The sequence below is a fragment of the Crassostrea angulata genome, chromosome 5, assembly GCF_025612915.1.
Source record: "Crassostrea angulata isolate pt1a10 chromosome 5, ASM2561291v2, whole genome shotgun sequence".
NCBI classification, from domain to species: domain Eukaryota; kingdom Metazoa; phylum Mollusca; class Bivalvia; order Ostreida; family Ostreidae; genus Magallana; species Magallana angulata.
The window spans coordinates 37,583,093-37,603,201 of record NC_069115.1 but is presented as its reverse complement, the minus strand read 5'-3'; the positions used below and the strand labels follow the sequence as shown (position 1 = coordinate 37,603,201).

General features: G+C 30.5%; 1 protein-coding gene across 2 annotated transcripts; it reads left to right on the top strand.

The window, feature by feature from the left end:
• Window positions 1–5,004: 5,004 nt before the first annotated feature.
• LOC128184095 (arachidonate 12-lipoxygenase, 12R-type-like) lies at window positions 5,005–19,807 on the top strand. 2 transcript variants are annotated; one of them, XM_052853419.1, is made up of 18 exons: window positions 5,005–5,459; window positions 7,043–7,242; window positions 7,647–7,691; window positions 8,068–8,190; window positions 8,633–8,713; window positions 8,860–8,910; window positions 9,238–9,332; window positions 10,337–10,466; window positions 10,662–10,754; window positions 10,911–11,028; window positions 11,162–11,279; window positions 11,541–11,633; window positions 13,118–13,184; window positions 13,308–13,401; window positions 13,602–13,702; window positions 15,494–15,658; window positions 18,408–18,574; window positions 18,748–19,807. In XM_052853419.1, exons 2-18 carry the CDS (start codon window positions 7,057–7,059, stop codon window positions 18,902–18,904), a joined length of 1,884 nt encoding a protein of 627 aa, XP_052709379.1. In that variant the 5' UTR covers window positions 5,005–5,459; window positions 7,043–7,056; the 3' UTR covers window positions 18,905–19,807. The 2 variants fall into 2 exon arrangements, with proteins under 2 accessions (XP_052709379.1, XP_052709380.1); XM_052853420.1 differs by having other exon boundaries at window positions 5,350–5,404.
• The last annotated feature ends 302 nt before the right edge of the window (window positions 19,808–20,109 follow it).

The following is a 20,109-nucleotide window of genomic DNA, read 5'->3' as shown; positions in this document are numbered from 1 at the left end:
TATTTTATCTGTATTTTGTTTATTGTGTTCAATTTTATAAATGATATCGAAAAAAACTAAAGTCGGCCTCCTTAAATAGAAGTGTTGTCTATAATTTGAGGTGGAATCAAAAGTTAATATTAAAATAAATGTCTTTTAGTAAATCATAGGCAGACGTGTCTCCCTTGTTTCAAAAATGGAAATTTGAAACTTATATACTTGATCCCCCCTCCCCAAAAAAATAATAAACAAGAGATGTTTGTAAAACACTTATCTCCATCCCTTAGACCTAAAATGTATGTGAAAAACATAAATGGAAACTGCGAAAATTCAATTTTTTCAAGTCCAAAAGGTATAAATCTGCCAAAATTTGTTCAACCGTAACCCAAATTACACTGGATCTAGATATTTTTGTAATAAATTTGTATACTAAATTTCTTTTCAGTATTTGCAACCTCTGCGAAAAAATGAACGGAAACTGCAAATATTTGGAAATTTTTTAAGTTCAAATTAAAGGGCATGAATCTGTCTGAAATCGTTCGATCGTAGTTTAGCCAAAAATATCAGTTTTGAGAGGGTTCACAGGGCTGGACCTATTGACAGGAAAAAAATAGGAAAATTGTGGCCAAGTTCAGTAAAAACTGGGTAAGTCTAGTTAGAAATGAACTTTATTGTCTGGGACTTGAAATATTTTGGGAACAACAAGAAGTTACTAATGTTAAACAATTTGTTTTACAAGTTGAACAGCGCCTTACGGACTCGTTCATACAGAATTGTTGTAGTGTTTTTGAAAATTCTTCAAAATGTATAGTGTACAAGGAAATAGCTTCACATTTTTGTTTACAGAAATATCTTTTGAAACGGTTGTCACATAAAGAAAAGTCTCTGTTATGGAAATATAGAATATCAGCGCATTCCTTAAACGTTGAAAACGGAAGGTATAAAAACATACCTAGAAAAGACCGTAAATGTACTTTGTGTAATTCTCAAGAGATAGAGGACGAATTTCATTTTGTTCTGATCTGTCCTGCTCTTTTGAATATTCGAGAAAAATATATAAAACCTTACTACTATAAGAAACCTTCCTTTTTCAAATTTATACAGTTGTTTAGTTATGATAACTTCAAATCTGTTCAGAAACTTTGCCAATATTTATTGAAAGCTTCGAAGCTGAGAGAAAAATTAATATGTTAATTCCTTATGATATTATCTGTCTTACGTATATTTACATATCTATTATATATTAATAATATTGTACACCATTTGAGATATATACCAATTAGCATCCCCCGCCATTCCCCTGTTAATTGTATGTATTATATGCCTATGAGCCACATGGCTCCTTTGGTCAATAAAGAACTTTAATTTAAAGAACCCAAAATCGAACTTGACTAAGATATTCTAATAATAATTCTGTATGCTAAATTTCATTTCATGTAGAACCTCTGCGACGAAAATGAACGGAAACCATTTGTGGACCGACCTAGCGACAGACCGACAGACAACAACAAAGCAATATGCCCTCCCTTCCTGGAAGAGGAGACATAATAAATAAACATTATTTTCTGACAATGCAATACAAAAAAATGTTACAAGTTAAAGTGCCTGATAAGCGTTAAATGTAAAACTATATAAAAAAAATGATATGTGTCAGCTTAAATCTAGAATTCATCGGTCAAGAAATGTTCAAATAATGTACATGTATTTTCATAAAGAAAAACAAAGTCACTAATTACTGCAAAATGTCCAGTAATTCAATCCGTTTGCAAAAAAGAAAAAAAAATATTTTCATCCCCAATTTCATCGCTTGTTCTAGTGACTTAGTACATGTAACGATAACAAGAAGAAATCAACTAAGGTAAGTTTAGGTATATGTATATGTGTACAATATAATATTCTTCCTGCAAGTGTTACAAAATTCATAACCATAGTATTAAGGAATAATAGATTTAACAAAGAAACTAATTAATACTTCCCAAATTTATTTAATATAAGGAAGAGATCAAGTTGTAAAAAGGTGCTTGTAAATTATAAAATTATTACTTAGGGAAGATATTGGGTTTTTTAAAGGTTTCAAATGTAGGAAAACAACGACACTGTGGCCATTCTTTCAGGATTGATATGGATGCATACATCGCAATTACTGCGTCGTAAATGCAACTAAAAGGGGAAGGAAATATAATAGCAACGTTTTTTTATTATTTTTTTTTCTCGGAAAGACTTGATAATTAATGTGCTGGGTGATCAAGTTTAACAAAGTGATATTTAAGTTCGCGGAAAAAATGACTCAATGGCGTTTAACTAGAGGTTACAATTAGCTTTAAAAAAACCTAATAAGAGCAACGTACATGTATGAATGATGTTTTTAAATAAATCAATGTTCCTGGCTTTCATGGATAACCCTCGTTACCAATTTATCATCCCAACGAACGTATATGAAAGCACATGTTCAATATTTATTTACGAAAAAGAACTCGCTACCAACGAAATTACGTCCCCACAAACATTGATCTCCACGATTAAAAATTATGATTCTACAGTATTTTGTGTAAAATTCCATAAGTTTCTTATCACAAAAAGACAATGCTTCAGTCATGCATGTAACTTATTAATACTCTACACAAAAAGTATCAAAATATGCAAGTATAACCTGCTCCCTTTAGAAAATATGTTTACATTTACAATACCGGCCCGACCCAACCTTAAAGAAGGTAAATCCAAAATAATCTCTGGGTTTACTTTGGGGATTTATTCTGAGTATACTCCTGGTTTTAGAATACTTGCGTGTACCCAGAGTGAACCAAAGTTAATCTAGAGTGGACACAGAGAGTAAACATAGAGCAATTAGTAATATAATATACGATTTGTAAAACTAATGGATACAAGTAATTCGAGAAGACATTATAAACTAACATAAATATCAATATGTATGAATCGTTATAGTTATAACATTTTTAAACATAAGAAAATAACTTTGGATATCAACAGAACTGAATTATCATGTTGAATGATAATTGAAAATAGTTTAAAATATAAAGAGAAAAATACTCTTAGAATTTATACTGTTCATACTTTTTATATTTTATTCAATAAACAGGGTGATATAGGAATTGAAATTTTTGCCACAATAAAGGAAATGAAGCTCTTGACCCCTGTACTTACAAACAGTTTGAGAAACTATTAAAATCCTCTCTAAAAGCAGTGAACGTATAAGGAAGAACATATGTCCAAAAGTATGATGTTATGCATGTATTCATTTACTTTATAGAGTATCATATAATATATGTGTTATGCTTCAAAAGGTGTTTTTTTTTTACCTAATAGTACCGGTATAAAAATCTATTATTTATTTTTCGGAGTAGTTTTCAGATAAATCTAGCTGACATCAAACTGAAAGAAGAAATCGATCGAAGGAACGGCGAAATATTTGTAACCAACAATGAAAACGAGTTAAAGAATTACCCTCATATGCTCTTTGTTATCAATATAATGTATTGATATATATTTTTCTTTCATAGGTTTATAGTATTTTGGTCTATCATACATGTTTTGTGTTATTTTTGCATTCATATTCCTCCTGAAGTTGAACTTTAAGGGCTTTCATGAAATCTGTATTACCCATTGAAGAAAAGTTCTTATTTTGTACATTTCTATTGGATGTTTCAACAAATTCCTTTTGATGAACCAGGATATAAATGTTCGAATGCAGGGTATGATTTGTGTTTAAATAAACTATTGTCAGGGAACTGAAAATTATTTCAATAATGTCTGAATGATTTAGATGTAATGGCAATGGAAAGCTGAGGAAGCGGAGGTTGACAATGGTTTTCGAGGGGTGTCAATTTCAACTGTTATCCTCCCAAACAGGCACTATTTATTTTGTTATACTGCATGTCTTAATTTTAAAGAAAACATCACTGCTTTAAGATAGGAATAACGTGAATTCTAAGGCGAACCGTACGCGCATGATGTTCGCGCATTTAACAATTCGTAATGGTTTTCGAGGGGCGTAAATTTCAACTGTTATCCTCCCAAACAGGCACTATTTATTTTGTTATACTGAATGTCTTAATTTTAAAGAAAACATCACTGCTTTTAGATAGGAATAACGTGAATTCTAAGGCGAACTGTACGCGCATGATGTATGCGCATTTAACAATTCGTAATGTTACCCGTTGCTAAGTGCGTTGCTAACGCTGTGGGTAATAGAACAGATTATGAACTGCGTCTAAACCAATCAGATTTCAGTATTTAACATGAAAGTATAACAAAAATAATTGTTATATTACCTTTCCGAAGGTCATGAAGATATTTGTGCTTAAATTCCTGAATGCACTTTGACATGGCAAGACATTTCAAACAGTATTTATAGCGAAGTTGACACTCGTGTTGACTTGGAATTTCAACTCAAATATTCCTGGAAATCATACCATTTGAGAACAAGATCATTGAATGGTTTTCTTAATTTGTCTGTAAACAATTATCTAAATCTATAGCATTTTTTTTACTAAATCAGCAAGAAATGTCAAATGAAAGAGCTATTTGAAATCTAGCGTATCATTTATTTTAGATTTACATGTTAATCTTTGGCTTGAGTGCAATTTAAATAATGTTTGCCTTTTCGTACTGATGTTCCTCTTTGGTTTGCTTTCAATTTTGAGGTTTTCCAGTTAGAGAGAAAACAGTAAGGCTTTCTTTCAAATTTGAAATCTTCACCTTATATTGTTGAATATAATCCGAAAATATGTCATTGTAAATTGATGTAGCTATTGTATGTTAACAAAGCTAATAACTATTGTGGCGATGACATTTACTTTCACATGTAAACAAGGATGTTCATTTAGACCTATACACCTGAATGGATGATTTTGGACTCTGTTGATAACGAAAAATAAATTTCTGATCTGTGTTATTGTTGAAATTAATAATGACAGTCAATGAGTAATGTTCTTTTAGATCCGTTTATTAAAATTTGTTACGGTTGGGGGGGGGGGGGGGGTGGGGGCATTTAATTTCTTTACGTTTAGGTGAGTTAACCTTCTGTGCCCAGTCTCATTGGACTCAGAAATTATAGTACACAAGCCTATAGTAATCTACGTATCCTGATAAAGTTCATTTGAAGTTGCTGAATTCATTTAATGTTAGCGCACCCCTCTCGTTTTTTAAATTTCTAACTTGCATTCATAATTTATCAGTAAACAACCAGTCACATATTCAATGCACATGTTTTAGCTATAAGGTGCATAATGACATTAAAATGACAGATCAAACGGACTCTAAATTGAGATTGACACATCAAGCTCCACCCCCTTTACTCTAGACCCTTTAAAGTGGCAGGTCCAACGTCAGCATTTTATCCCTAATAGATTACGAAGCACATATAAGGACGTTGAAACCAGACTGCGATATTTAGCAAAGGTGAAAGGTAAATATTGATTGGAGCAAAAAACATTCAAATTAACAGAGGACCAAAGGCAAAAGTGAGTGTATTAGTGACAGTTACATGTATATCATTTATTAACATGAATCGAAATGTTTAATTTGTATTCAGGTAACTCATAAAACGTCTTAATTAGCTGAAGCGAGTTTATTTTTGCATAAATACACAATGAAATACAAGGAGCTACTAAATACAAAGGTTTTGTATTCGGTTAAAATAATAGTACCAAATTTGTAAAGTGGCATTACCAATGAAACTTGCAAGCTTGCGCAACTTATATTAGCTGCGTCAGAAATTTATTTCCTCCCTTTGTTTTTGACATTTATACAACAATTGTATTTAAGTAATTGAATACCTGACTTACATAAAATTACGAGGACGTATCTTTATATATACACGATATAAAATATATACTTTATTTTGACATTTTAGTTTGACATTAGATTTAAGAAGAAAGAAAGTAAAAAAGATAGATAGATAGATAGATAGATAGATAGATAGATAGATAGATAGATAGATAGATAGATAGATAGATAGATAGATAGATAGATAGATACTCTGTTAACTTGATTACCAAACATCTAAAGGAGAATTTTTTAAAAAATCTTTTAAATGTTTGGACTGATTTGTACAGTAAAATTTTGATAAAAGTGTCAATTGAAGTTACGCAAAGTTCTGTGTAAAGAAAAACATATTTATTGGTCCGATCTAAGGTAAAGATTTCCATACAACACATACTAACAAATCAAAGTGTTTAAAGTGAAAAGTCCAGAAATCTCATAAAGCCAAATCATTATTTCCTTTTCAGCTGAAATCTGATTACAAATACATGTGTGGATATTAGTAAACTATACTACATTAAGATTTCCTCGTCTTTTTTCTTACACATAAAATAAAATAAAAAGTATTTAATGAAAATTTGAACCCTCTCTCATTACATGCGGTTTTTTTCAGCAAAGGGTATAGCAGAAGTTTAAAACACAATTAAAACAAAAATAAATTGATACTTTTCATAACGGTCTCCGATGTTCAGTCATGTTCGTAGCTGTAGGTCTGTAGCTTCCGGTCTGAAAATATTTTGAAAAATCTCAAATCTTGAAAAATCTCAAAGTCAAAGTCCAGCATAATTATTCATTAACCATTTATAATACAAAATACACATTTTGCATTCAATGTCAAATCTCTATAAACCTTACAAATAATACAGATTTTGAAGAAAAAAATTCAATCGCTTCCGGTGACGACAGGGTGTGATGATGGACGCTCTGATGTTTTAAATCCATCCGTAAAGGTCTTAACACATCTTTTACGTCATGAGCAATCTTTCAGTTCTTTAAAAGATTATCTAAAACAAAGGCATAGCCGGGACAAAATTGCACAAACAGACAAACGTAATGATAGGAGACGTGATAAGTTAAAGAATTTGAAATTAAAATTATTCAAAAGTTCCCAGAACATTTTTATTCACAAATTCAGATGTATAATGTATGTGCATTTAGAGCTGTTTTGTTGCATTTCTAGATAAACGATAAAAGGAGAATGTTAAAATGTTTTTGAAAGTGCGCATTTTATAATGAACCTGTGAAAACTTACATTTATGACATATTGCTTTGTCATTTCAAGATACCAACGTCAAAATGGGCAACATATTTACAAGTATAAAACCAAATGTTTCGCTTCCAAAAGATGATGATGAATTTGACATAAGAGAAAAGAATCTAGAAACTGCGAGAAAAAACTACCAACTAGAACAAAAGACCCACATGTTTTTGGATGTCGAACAGAGATCAATGGATGATGTAATTCTTAATCTACCGCCAATGGTAAGTTGTTATGAAAATATAAATCAAAAAAATTATTTTTAGTATGTTTTTCAGTTGTTTAACTATAGTAAGTTTGTGACAACATATTATTAGAAAGTAAACTGTTCTTTAATTACGTTATTTTTCAAATAGAAGCAACCTTTGATTACGTGTTGCCTTAATTATTACTTTCACCGAAATGTTCAATAAGTGATAAAATTAGTCACATCTTTAATTAGAACACATTTCTTTTACATGACGCTATTACTATTTTTTTTAATTACCAAGTATTTCGGTAGATATATACAAAAAAAGGCGGGCATTTCTTGACGGCGAACAAATTGTCACGGCGGACAAAAACAATTACTATGCGACATCCAATATGACTTTTTTATTATATACGTATGCCTTTTTTTAAATTTTAGCTACGAAAATTACCAAAAGAAGAAAAGAGATCTTTCTTACACGAGGTACTGACTACTTTTTTAAATTATTGTTCAATTATGATTCATTTTTATATACACATGAATATATATATATATATATATATATATATATATATATATATATATATATATATATATATATATATATATATACACAATTACTATTTGTTTGATTGTTTCCTAATTTTCTGCAACCGCACAATGAATATACAAGTAGAAAAAAAAGCTTTAAGATCTATTTATTCATTGTTTGAGGTTTTCATTTAAGAAGGATAAAGACGTTTCATTTGTTCAATGTGTTTGTTTATTTGGTCTAGTCTGAAATATTCTATTTGACAAAAGCACTCTTCATTAATCCATTTGCATCTGACGATTATGATGTATTGTTTCTCATTCACAGATACGATTTATAGTTCATTTTCTTCTTCATCGGCTGTATTGCGTTTTTCACCAGCATTTGAAATGGAGGATAGATAGACTGATTCATTTTATCATTTCATTCCTTCTATTTCAAAGACCAAAGGTAAACGAGATCAAACACTGTGCATGTATCGCTTAAACGGAAACTTTTTGTATGAGAAAAATAATGCAATGAACTATTTTGTCACAATGTTGCATCACTACATGTATCTACTATATATCATTCTTGTGTTAATGTTTTTATACTATCTTTTAATAACTTCAGTAACAATTTGTGTACCCGTTACTGTTTAAAAGGCGTAAGGAACAATTGCATCAAAAATTTCGTTTAGGGATTTTTTTGAGCAATAGTTGTTTAAACGTGAAATAAAACGAAATTCTTATTCTATTTGATAGGCCAACAAAATATTGTTGTCTAACTCGTTCAGTGTTATTTTTATTTCCTCGTTAAGGTATAAGGTATCTCACAACTTGATGAATAAAACTTGCATACTATCACAAGTCATGATATACTTTAAATATATATCTGTATCTTAAAATTGTAGCCCTCTGCACGTTACAATAGATGGACTATTGAAGGAATGATCAGTCATTTCCAATGGTCATTTTTTCTGAACGAACCAATGGTAAGCTAGCCTATTACCTAGCCTAATATTCAGAGCTCTCTCTCTCTCTCTCTCTCTCTCTCTCTCTCTCTCTCTCTCTCTCTCTCTCTCTCTTATACAAAGACGAATAATGCACAGACATCTGCCAGATTTGTTTTTTTTTGTAGGGCTGTAAGGTGTGGAGAAAAGAAGCGGTAGATTTGCCTCATCAGACCAGTGTGCGTTTAGAAACACAATTATATATGAGGAATGCATGAAATAGATCGTTAATTAAATTTTAATGCAGTTGTTCTATTTCGTATAAATGCATTTTATTTTATTTTTTTTAAATATCATGTTTTCAGTTGTTAAATACTATCCTGTCATTTAAAAGTTAACCCAGGTTTGGTTTAAAGTAACATTTTTGTATCAGAAGTACAATGTATGAGCAAATCGATTTTGCACTCATTATAGAACTTGATTTTTTCTGATTATTTCATTCAATTTCAATGGTCTTATTTTTAGAAATGCATTACCTTTCTTTCATACGGTTCATTGTGTTTCAGTCGCAGATAGCTCAGGCCGATCATTGGTTTGCGTGGCAGAGGATAAACGGAGTGACTCGCAATCTCATTAAACGTGTCGATGAAGTTCCTGAACAGTAAAGTTTTACTTCTTGTAAATGTGTAGGGGGTGGGGGGTGGGGGTGGGGGTGGGGGGGGGGTCGAAGCAATTCTGATTTAGGAAATAAATTATATTAAAGAGGCATAGTCACATTTTTGGTCAAATTCTATTTTCTGTTTTTATTATACAATATGCTTTAGGAATGCAATTCTAATGATAATATGAAATTTGAGAGTCAGTCGTAGAGCTATAAGCAAGATGCATCATTCAGGCTCACTATTTGTTCTCATGTAAACAAGGCTCAAGTCCTGTATTTGTTTAGATATGTTTAATTATGTTTAATATACGAAAATATCTTTTTTAACGGTGATTTGTTTCTCTTCTTATTCATTTAAAGCATAACTAAACAGTTCTTAACATTTAACATATTTATTTAAGGTCTGAAACTGAAAATTTCACTTCAACATTCAAAATGTAACCAAAAGCTTTCATTACCTAACATAGAATTGTAAGCTCTGTAACTCGCTTATAATTCAACGAAAGGCCCTCCGATTTTGGTTGCCTATTAAAATCAAAAATGCCTTACTGAAGCATTCTTAACATTAGATCAGAAAAAATAGTTTTTGACCACAATAATGATTATGCCCATTTAAATCTAGCCATATATATGACAAACACCAAAACGCTTATTGTTATCAAACTGAAATGATATCAACATTTCAACATATAAGACATCAAGGACGTTTGTAACTACATGTATTTCTATTTTCTCCAGTTACCATTGCTTCCTTTTCTGTTTAGGCTTGTACATGTAACAGACATTTACATGTGCATATATTATTCTTTTGTTTCGGAACCCCTCGTTTAACATCATACTGTGAAAAATATTGATTATATTATAGCGTGAGATAAAAGAAATACAGAACCTATTAGTTGCATACGTTTAGCAATTGCAATGCAATAACTTTGTTCAAAGAAAATGTATTCGATAATGTGTTTGTTTTAAATACATGCATTTTTATCATATTTGTATTTTAACAGATTTCTCCCATTTGTTAAGGAAATTGAAAAGAGCCATCCATACCTTAGTTCGCAGTCACTGCAAGTCCAAATTAAGCAAAACAATGTATATATTGTCGATTTAACAGAAATTTCCCTTAAAGAACCAAAGGTAATGTTTGTTTTAAAATTGAATAAAGATTAAAAAACCGTGTTGATTACAATGTTGGGTACTTTGTAAATGAAACACACATTTACACTTAAACATTTCTTATAAAAAATTCAAAGTAGCAAATAAACAAAACCAAACACACTCTTATTACATAAAAACATATTTCGTTTTTTGATTGAAAAAATCCCATTTCAGCTTCTAGCGCCGGTAGCTTTGTTTACAGTTTACAAAAACCTGCTTATGCCAGTTGCTGTATGGCTCAACACCAAGACACATGTTGATGGAGAAGTATATCAAAACAAATATAGTTTCTTTTTCGTTTTTTTTATTTTCATTTAAAATAAAACTGAATAACTGAGATAAAAATGCTTATAAATATAAAATAAAATTGCCTTAACTTTTCAAATAGTTTTTGGGTTTTATTCATTATTTCTGCAAATTCAGGTTCACAAACCTCCACCACATGGTGTAAAGTATGGACTACGTTTACGAAAGTGGGTGGAAATAAGAATCTTGTTCAATATGTTAGAAGCTCAATACCATGAATCAATCACCCACCTTGGTAATATTGACCGTTTCTTCTTACATTAATGCTGTAAAGGTTCTTCTCTTGAATGAATGAGAAATGTTTTACATGATATCATTTACGTATACATGAACGAACATAAAAATAACAGATAAGTTTCTTTTATAAGGATTCACGCATATGCTGATGGATGGAGTAAGCGTGTGCATGCATAGAAATCTTTCAGACAGGCATCCTATCTACAAGTTACTTTCACCACATTTCCATTATATGCATGGCATAAACAGGTTATATATGTTACATCTCTTTTTTATTAAGATTTTATTTAATTTCTAGATTATTCTTAGTAATATCCCAAATACTAATTCCGAAAATGTTGCAATCAATTGCAAAACGTATCCAAGTCGAAAAGAGACACATACGAATGAATTCTCAGATTGTTTTGTAATTCCGTAAAAAACATCCGTACTGAACGTACTGAGTTAGTAATTCCATTTCCCATTTCCAATGGGTTTTTTCTCTTCCTTATCAATTGCATATATTTTTAGAGATGCTCAAAAAGTTCTAATTTCACCTGGAGGATATCTAGACGGAGTCATGTACCTCAGGCGTGATAATATGTTAAACCTGATATCAAAACAGTACGTATGCTCCTTTTTTCTTTAATAAACCACAAAAAAGTGAAAAATATATCGTGGAATGTAACATAGGTTGAAAAGCAGAAATTAAATTTTCTTTTACTTTATTGTGATAAAAATTTGTTTAGACTTCGTAAATGATATCTTTGTTTTGTTTAACAAATAATTGTATGATTGCCATGTAAATGATGATTTAAATTGCTTTAATATTAATTTATGTAATTTTGTTGATCTGTCTAGGATTGATAGAAAAATATAAAACATGGTTGTGTGTATGTACTGCCATTTATTTTTGCTAATAAGAAAAAATAGGCAATAAGGGGAGGTCTTCAAACAGTCATAATATCAATAACCAGACATTGAATGTAAGTTATAAAAGGTGAGCAAATGACCTCCCCCATATTAAACAAAGATGTATACATTATCAACATGTACCAAATATACATGCAACAAAAAATATTGTTGACCAAAAACAGCATTTCACACCAACAGCAACATACATGTGTAATACATTGCAAAATAAATCCCCAACTACAAAGGTGATGAAGGGGAAGGAGGGTGGGTTGACTTCGGGTATTTACAAACTTGTTGACAGCTGACAGTTAAAGTGACGTAGTCAAAACATCGCGCGACTAAATGCCGCACTCTGATTGGTTAATGTAAACAAAAAGGAAGATCAGCTAAATACTCAAAAGTACTCAAAAATTAGAATTACAATTATATTATAACTAGACTACTATTTTTGGTACTAGCATAAAAATAACATCACAATTTACATATGACTTCGGGTATTTACAAACTTGTTGACAGCTGACAGTTAAAGTGACGTAGTCAAAACATCGCGCGACTAAATGCCGCACTCTGATTGGTTAATGTAAACAAAAAGGAAGATCAGCTAAATACTCAAAAGTACTCAAAAATTAGAATTACAATTATATTATAACTAGACTACTATTTTTGGTACTAGCATAAAAATAACATATCACAATTTACATAAATGCTATTATTTACAATAATGCTGTAATATGATATGAATGTATCACTGTCGTTAATTTAAAAATTATCTTGGACACAATGAAACAAACTTAAAAAGAAAAATGCTTTTTTCGTTGTTTTTTTTTAAAGTTTCATGTTTATAATTGTAAGCATCAATGAATCACAGAACTAACGCAAACGGAAAGAAGCTCTCTCACTCTCCACCACCCCCCCCCCAACACACACACACACACACACACACACACACACACACACACACACACACAGACACGACACATTTTTCCTAAGGCATACACTTCGTTACCTGATTCAAGTAAAAACTTTTTTTAAGCAAGTGTAACTCTTCAAAATCTCGTGTTTTTCCTAGTATTGAAACTTGGGCTTTTGATACTCATACATGTACATCTATTTAACAAAGCCTAAATCGAAAAGATTCAAAGGATAACGTAGAAACTGTACAATTATTAAGGTTTCAATTTATTTATATCCAGCAATGAAATCTGGACGTTCACTACCCACGCTTCTATTCCAAGAAGCTTCGAGACAAGAGGAGCAATGGTTATCTATCTATCTATCTATCTATCTATCTATCTATCTATCTTAATAACTAACTCCTTAACTACAATTTGTTCTCCTTAATTACATTGACATATGCAAATTTTTTCTTTCTCAATGTTACAGAATATACCAGGATATTTTTTCAAAGACGACGCTTTGATTTTGCATGAGGCAATACGCAAATATGTTTCCGAATATACAAATTATTATTACGAAAGTAAGCATTCACCTAAATGCAAATTTGAGATTGTTGTAGAATGATATTAGACAAGTTATAAAAAAATACAGAGGTTTTAAAAACAATAATGTTCATAATATGAGCATTGGACTTTATTGTATTAGTTAGACATTATACATACACTTGTCGATGTTTCATCTTTTGTATATCATACGTTTTTTGTTTTTGTTTTCATGTAGAGAACGATGAGAATGTTGAAAATGATAGTGAAATACAGGCTTTCAGAAATGAACTTACGCTGGAAAGAAAAATCGATGGATCTGGTGGATGTGGAATGAAAGTATGATTTTTTACTTTTATATCAGTTATGATTTTAGTCCCCTACCGGTTTCAGGTCCCTCGATGTGTACTGATTGAACGAGGCTAATATGTGGTCGGTTATAATATTGTGCATTATTTGTATCATAACATTTATCATTTCTAATAACAACCTGTTCAATAATAGAGGTTTGATTTCAGACATTTGGGTTACAGAAACCGTTAGTTATGATATTGTGCAAAACAGTGCATTGATTTTAAAACGTTCTACCAGCGAATACTTAATGGAGTTAGCGAAATTACAGGAGTTCTGAAATAGTCGTATGTTCCGAAGCATTCACAGACTATTACAAACCGGTAGGGGACGTGAATTGCTTATGCAATACTCTCAGAATGCTTGGTTTTTTTTAGCTCACCTAGAGCTGAAAGTTTAAGTGAGCTATTGTAATCCCATTTTTGTCTGTCATCCGTCTGTCCGTCTGTCCTTCTGTCTGTCCATATGTAAAATATTCACATTTTCAATCTCTTCCCAAGAACCACTGGGCAAAATTCAACCAGACTTGGCACAAAGCATCCTTAGACTAAGGATATTTAAAGTTGTGAAGATTAAGAACCAAGCTTTTTTACAAGGGGACATCATTAGTACGTTGTAATTATTGAAAATTTTCATGAAATTTTCAAAAATCTTCTTCTCATTAACCTTAAGGCCAGGAAGACTAAAACTTGTGTAGCAGCATCCTCAGATAGTGTTGATTTGAAGTTGTGAAAATCATGACCCCCGGGGGTAGGGTGTGGGCACAATGGGAGGGGGGGGGGAGGCAAGGACCTAGGAATATAGAAAAAGAGTTAATCTCGAATAATCCTCGTCTCAAGAACCATTTGGCCAGAAAAGCTAAAACCTGTGTGGAAGCATCCTAAGGTAGTGTAGATTCAAATTTAAAAAATCAAGACTCCCGACGGTAGAGCGAGCCACAATGTTAAGGTCAAATTTACATAGCGATATATTGATTACATGTACATGTTAATCTTTTAAAATCTTCTTTTCAAGAACCATTTGGCCAGAAAAGCGGAAACGTGTGTGGAAGCATTGTCAGGTAGTACAAAGTCAAGTGTATCCAAATCATGATTTTTGAGGGAAGGATGGAGTCACAACGGGGGGGGGGGGGGGGTGTCTTCATCTTTTTTCTACAAAAACATTTGCCTACAAAAACTGTTAATTTAGTTAAAACAACTTAAGATAGTATAGATTCAAATTTGTTCAATTAAAATCTTTAGGATTGGGTCACATTGGGGATTCATTTGTTTAAAGGAAAACAATTCATTTTAATTATTTACAAAAATGTTTTTATATACGTTTTTACTTACATGCAAGATTTTTTTACATATTGCTCATTCTTTAATTTTTTTTTAAAACTTTGGCCCTGGGACGATTATTGGACCTCACAAGGGGTTCAGGGTTTGATGTAGGTTTATATCCTGTACTAAACAATTGTTAAGGGTCTATTTGAGAACGGCAATGTGATATAACTATAAAATCACCCTGTTAAAAAAGGGAATTGTGTACAAATATAAAGATATACAGCGGGAACCGGATTTTTTTTATACAGGATCGACATGTATTATACATGTACCACATTGTCCAGATATTTTTTATAAGTCTTCAGGCTGATTTTATCATGCCTATTGTTGATGAGCGATGTGGCCCGTGGGCCTCTCGTTATATCTAAGTTATTATTATATGGTATCGTTATTTTATATATTTTAAAATTAGAAAGTCAAAATTTTAACGCGCATGCAATCGTATTATTTATAGGGTTTTCCAAGCTTTAACACTGTCCAAAGCCTGGTCGATGTATTAACAACATTTATATACATCTGTAGCGTGGAACATTCTGCGACTAATTTTCCTCAATTCGACCAATATGCCTTTCCACCAAACTTTGCAGCAAAGTTGCATTGTCAGCCGGAACAAGAAAAGGTATTTTTGTCTAAGTAATTTACCTTATCTGATGTATGAGATATGGTTTCCCGATGATAATACTTCTACCACTTGATCTACAACTATTGCCTTTATTATGACCAGTATACTGAAAAATAACTTATACGAAACAATATCGTCAAATTTTATAACACCTATCAAAAGAAACCTAGGTGAAAACAAGTTTTTATATAATATGTTTACTTGTGGCTGTTTTTTCGCTTAAGGTGTAATGCTACACCTAACATTTATTCTCTGGATCGTTAATTTATCATTTCCGAATCATGATTTCGTTTTTGAAGGAGGGACACATGCTCTCAACTATATTATATGATTTTTAAAAAGAAAATTATCAGAAGGTGAAAAATCTGTTTTGGTTTCAAGTAACACACTGTAGAGATTAACATTTGGTGTGAATAAATGCATGATATTAAAATTTAATAAATCAGGATCAGTTTTGTTTGTAAAACGTAATATTCAATAAATATAGTTACAAAAATAAGAAAAAAATCTTTTGTTGACATTTTTCTAACATATAATTAAAAATCTATTAAACTGACATGTCTTATAGAGATGATACTTCGTAAGACAATTATTTAAAAAAAATAAGAAATTCGATTGAGTTGGCGAAATTTAAGAATTATTGCCTATAGTTAAAACATTATCCATCTTTGATCGAAATTAAATTCATCCCGACTCGAATGATAAAAAAATAAATATATAACAATTTCACCCATTCACTTTAAAGTTTGGTTTATATCTGATAAGGTTTTTGAATTAATAAAGCCATTGAATGCAATTGATTTGTCGTCTGCACGTGATAAGATATTTTTTATCCTTTTCTTAGTTTTAAAAATTGCCACATTGAATTTGTTTTAAGCCACAAGCAGCTAGGAATAACTTTCACTGAAACTTAAAACGACAAACATCGATATTACAATAGCAAAAGCGAACTTAAAGTTAAAATAAATTAAAAAACTCAAACATAACATAAACTGCGAATCACTTTTTATTATGTATATATTCTTTATCAGGCCACATCTGGAATGCTTCCGAAGTTTTGGTAGGGTGTTCTTTCGCGAACTCGAACAAGTACAATTACTTGATGCCAGAATAGTAACCGGTTAACCGATCATTACCTCTAAGGATTCTCTTTACTTCGAAAAAGCCTTGAGTACACTAAATTCAAGACATAAAATTGCTACACTCAAAGCACTATTTAAAGTCGATGAAAATATCATAACCACTTATGTTCAATATTTATTCCCTGTAAAACATTGTAGTACTACGACAAACTTTACTATAGGAAATTCTCAAAATGACTACTTATCCAAATGTCGATTGCAAGTATACAAATCATCCTGAGTTCCAACTGTTATACGTACATGGAATTCTCTATTCTGAATATTAAGGATCTTGACTCACCCAAGACCTCTTACAATATTTTAACCGCAAAAATCTTTAGCCACTTTTAGAGACATTCAAAATATTATTCACATTAAAACTTTGCCATAATTACATTATTTGATGCGACTGATTCAAATATATTTTTGAAAGTGCTTGATGTACATGTGGAAAGGTTGTTGACGCATCTCACTATTTATTTCTCATGTTCTAAATATGCTAAAGTCAGAAACGAGTTATTTAAATAATGTTTTTAGCATTGGCGATTTAAATATTGTTAATATACATATTTTGCTCTGGGGAAAAGACAAACTTAGTAAAACTGTAACTGATCACATGTTTTCCTTAGTTTACATTTTTATTTGAAATCAAAAAGATTTTAATTACGTGTTTACATTTGCATCAAAATGCGTTATCTGATACTTTGTAAATTGTAAATCATTTTGAACATTGATAAACTCATCTATAGCATTCTATTTGTGTGTCAAAAAAAAGTTTATATGTAAATTAATGTACATTGAGAAGGCTACAAAAATTTTAGAACTTCTGCCCAATCCCATCGTAAAAATATTACAATTATATAATAAGTACAAACCAAACCAACGAGACAAACTATTGTTGATTTTTTTGCAATTTAAATCGAGATCACTTTGTTTATAATCGGGGTCGGCAAAATGTTCTGAAAATTAGCAATATTTCTAAAATTTTGTCAAATTAATTCATTTTTTTTAAAATAATTGCCTTTTATTTTTTCTCCATTAGTTACGTTTTAAAAAAATAATGCAAAGATCTAAAAAAAAAAAAAATGAACAAAAGTGTTTTTATTTTCATAAATATTTTTTTAAGAAAATCAAAACGCCTTAATGACATTACTGGACATAATTTATTAGATATAAATGTCATGCATTTATTCATACTTAAGTTTGAACTCTACAGTGTGTTACTTACAACCAAAATATATTTTCCACTTTCTCATAAAAAAACAAAAAAAAGTTGTATAAAATAATTAAGGGCATATATCCTTCTTTGAATAGCATTATCATGTTTAAAAATAATACTTTAACGATCCAAAAAATTAAAGTGTTATAATGCATTCCAGCTTAGATCTAAATTTGATGATGTACCGTTGTGCATGTATGTTTTTAAATTAAGATTAATTTAGGAATTTGGTTTTGCGGTATGATATACATACATAATATGCCTTAACATTTAAAGTCAATATTGAATAATACTATTTTGTTTATCTTGTAGAAGTCGATTTACAAAATGTTGCTTAAAACATTACTTTCAATTTCATTGTTATAATGCATTCGCAGTTTCATAAAAAAAATAAAACTAATTTTAGTATACCTGTGAGGAGTATCTTGATGACATTATACCAACAAGGAATGAAACGTTCTCTACGATAGCAATTATGAAGATTTTAACTTTACGACTCACGAACAGTATTGGAAACTACGAAAACCATTATTTGCAGGCCATGGATAGCAATGGAAGAGCGTTTGTTCAAAAGTATATATATATAAATATATATATATATATATATATATATATATATATATATATATATATATATATATATATATATATATATATATATATATAATGTAATCAACATATGATAATCATATAGTTAATATAGTTTTCTCTGAAGATAACTGCATATTCATTTTTGTAACTTTTAGGTTTCAACAGAATCTATTAACCATCAAAGATTGCATAAATCAGAGAAACAACGAAATCCGTGAGGAAAACAAAGATGTTACATGCAAAACGGTTTTAAAGGAATACCCATATGAATGGCTTAATCCTGACAATGTTCTGAACTCCATAAGTATATAACACAATGAAGATATTGGGTAGCTGGAGTTTGTAGTAGGGCTGGTGTTGAATTTGTTGAACTATGATTTGTATGATACATTGTAACAAACTTTTGTAGTTTTTTGTTTTCATGTTTGTCTTTTCCTTATTTATTCTTGCTCATCGTTTAAAAAAATATATGAAACGCTGTGTTATCTTTATTAAAGTGATTACTTATTCAATTTTAGGATCGATACATTTTATACGCATATATCATGTAAACAGCGTTAAGATACATATAATAAGAAGTAGTATGACAACTAAATATTGCATTTAGTTAGCACAGTATACCATACTAGGTAATTTTAATTTAAGAAATAAAGTATGAGTTTTCGTAAATGTTGTAGAATAACCCCCGAGTTCTGAAAGATAAAAGCCAAGGCGTTAGCTGAAGATGTAATCCTGCAACTTGTGAATAATGGTCGTGGTATCTCTTTGATCTCGGAAATAATTGTAGTATAAAAGAAAAGGGAGTGTGTCTTTATAAAAACAAACTATGTATTGTTTTCATAAACTTATTGTCTAACATTCTCTATGTTTCTAGTTTCATGTCATAAATGACCATGTTTTGTGAATTTGGCGTCAAATGTTAGATTTAACAATTGTTTTAAAGAATATGTAAAAAAAAAAGCTTTTTGACAAAAATTGAGTACATCCCAACATAATAACTTTATCGTTTTTGTGTGGAAAGATGTTCCCAAATCTATTGCTACATTGTCTTTTTGCTTTAGTGTTTATATTTTACTTCATATATCATGATCAGAAAGTAAAATTACCCTATAATTGATGATAACAAATTTATTGCCGGTAACGTGATAGTCATTTACATTTTAATCTCTTTTTTATTTGCTTATAATAGAACATGTAATGCAAAGAATAAATTTTTCCAACAAAGATCGTGTTGATATTTCTTTTTAATTACAGAAAAAGATTGTCAAATCAAACAATATGTCCTGCTAAGTAATTGTCTTCCAGCTATTTTTTTTTTTGGATGGCGCACTATTTAAATGGGTTCCCCTCTGAATATTTTTATATATCATATAATATTATATTTTTTATATTTGTACACAATTTCATTTTGTTTTTGTTTTTGTATTCCTTATTTTAGTTGTAATTGATGTATATGTATTACTTTAAAGCTGGACACTACTTTAAGATAGACAACAATACACGGATAAATAAACTTT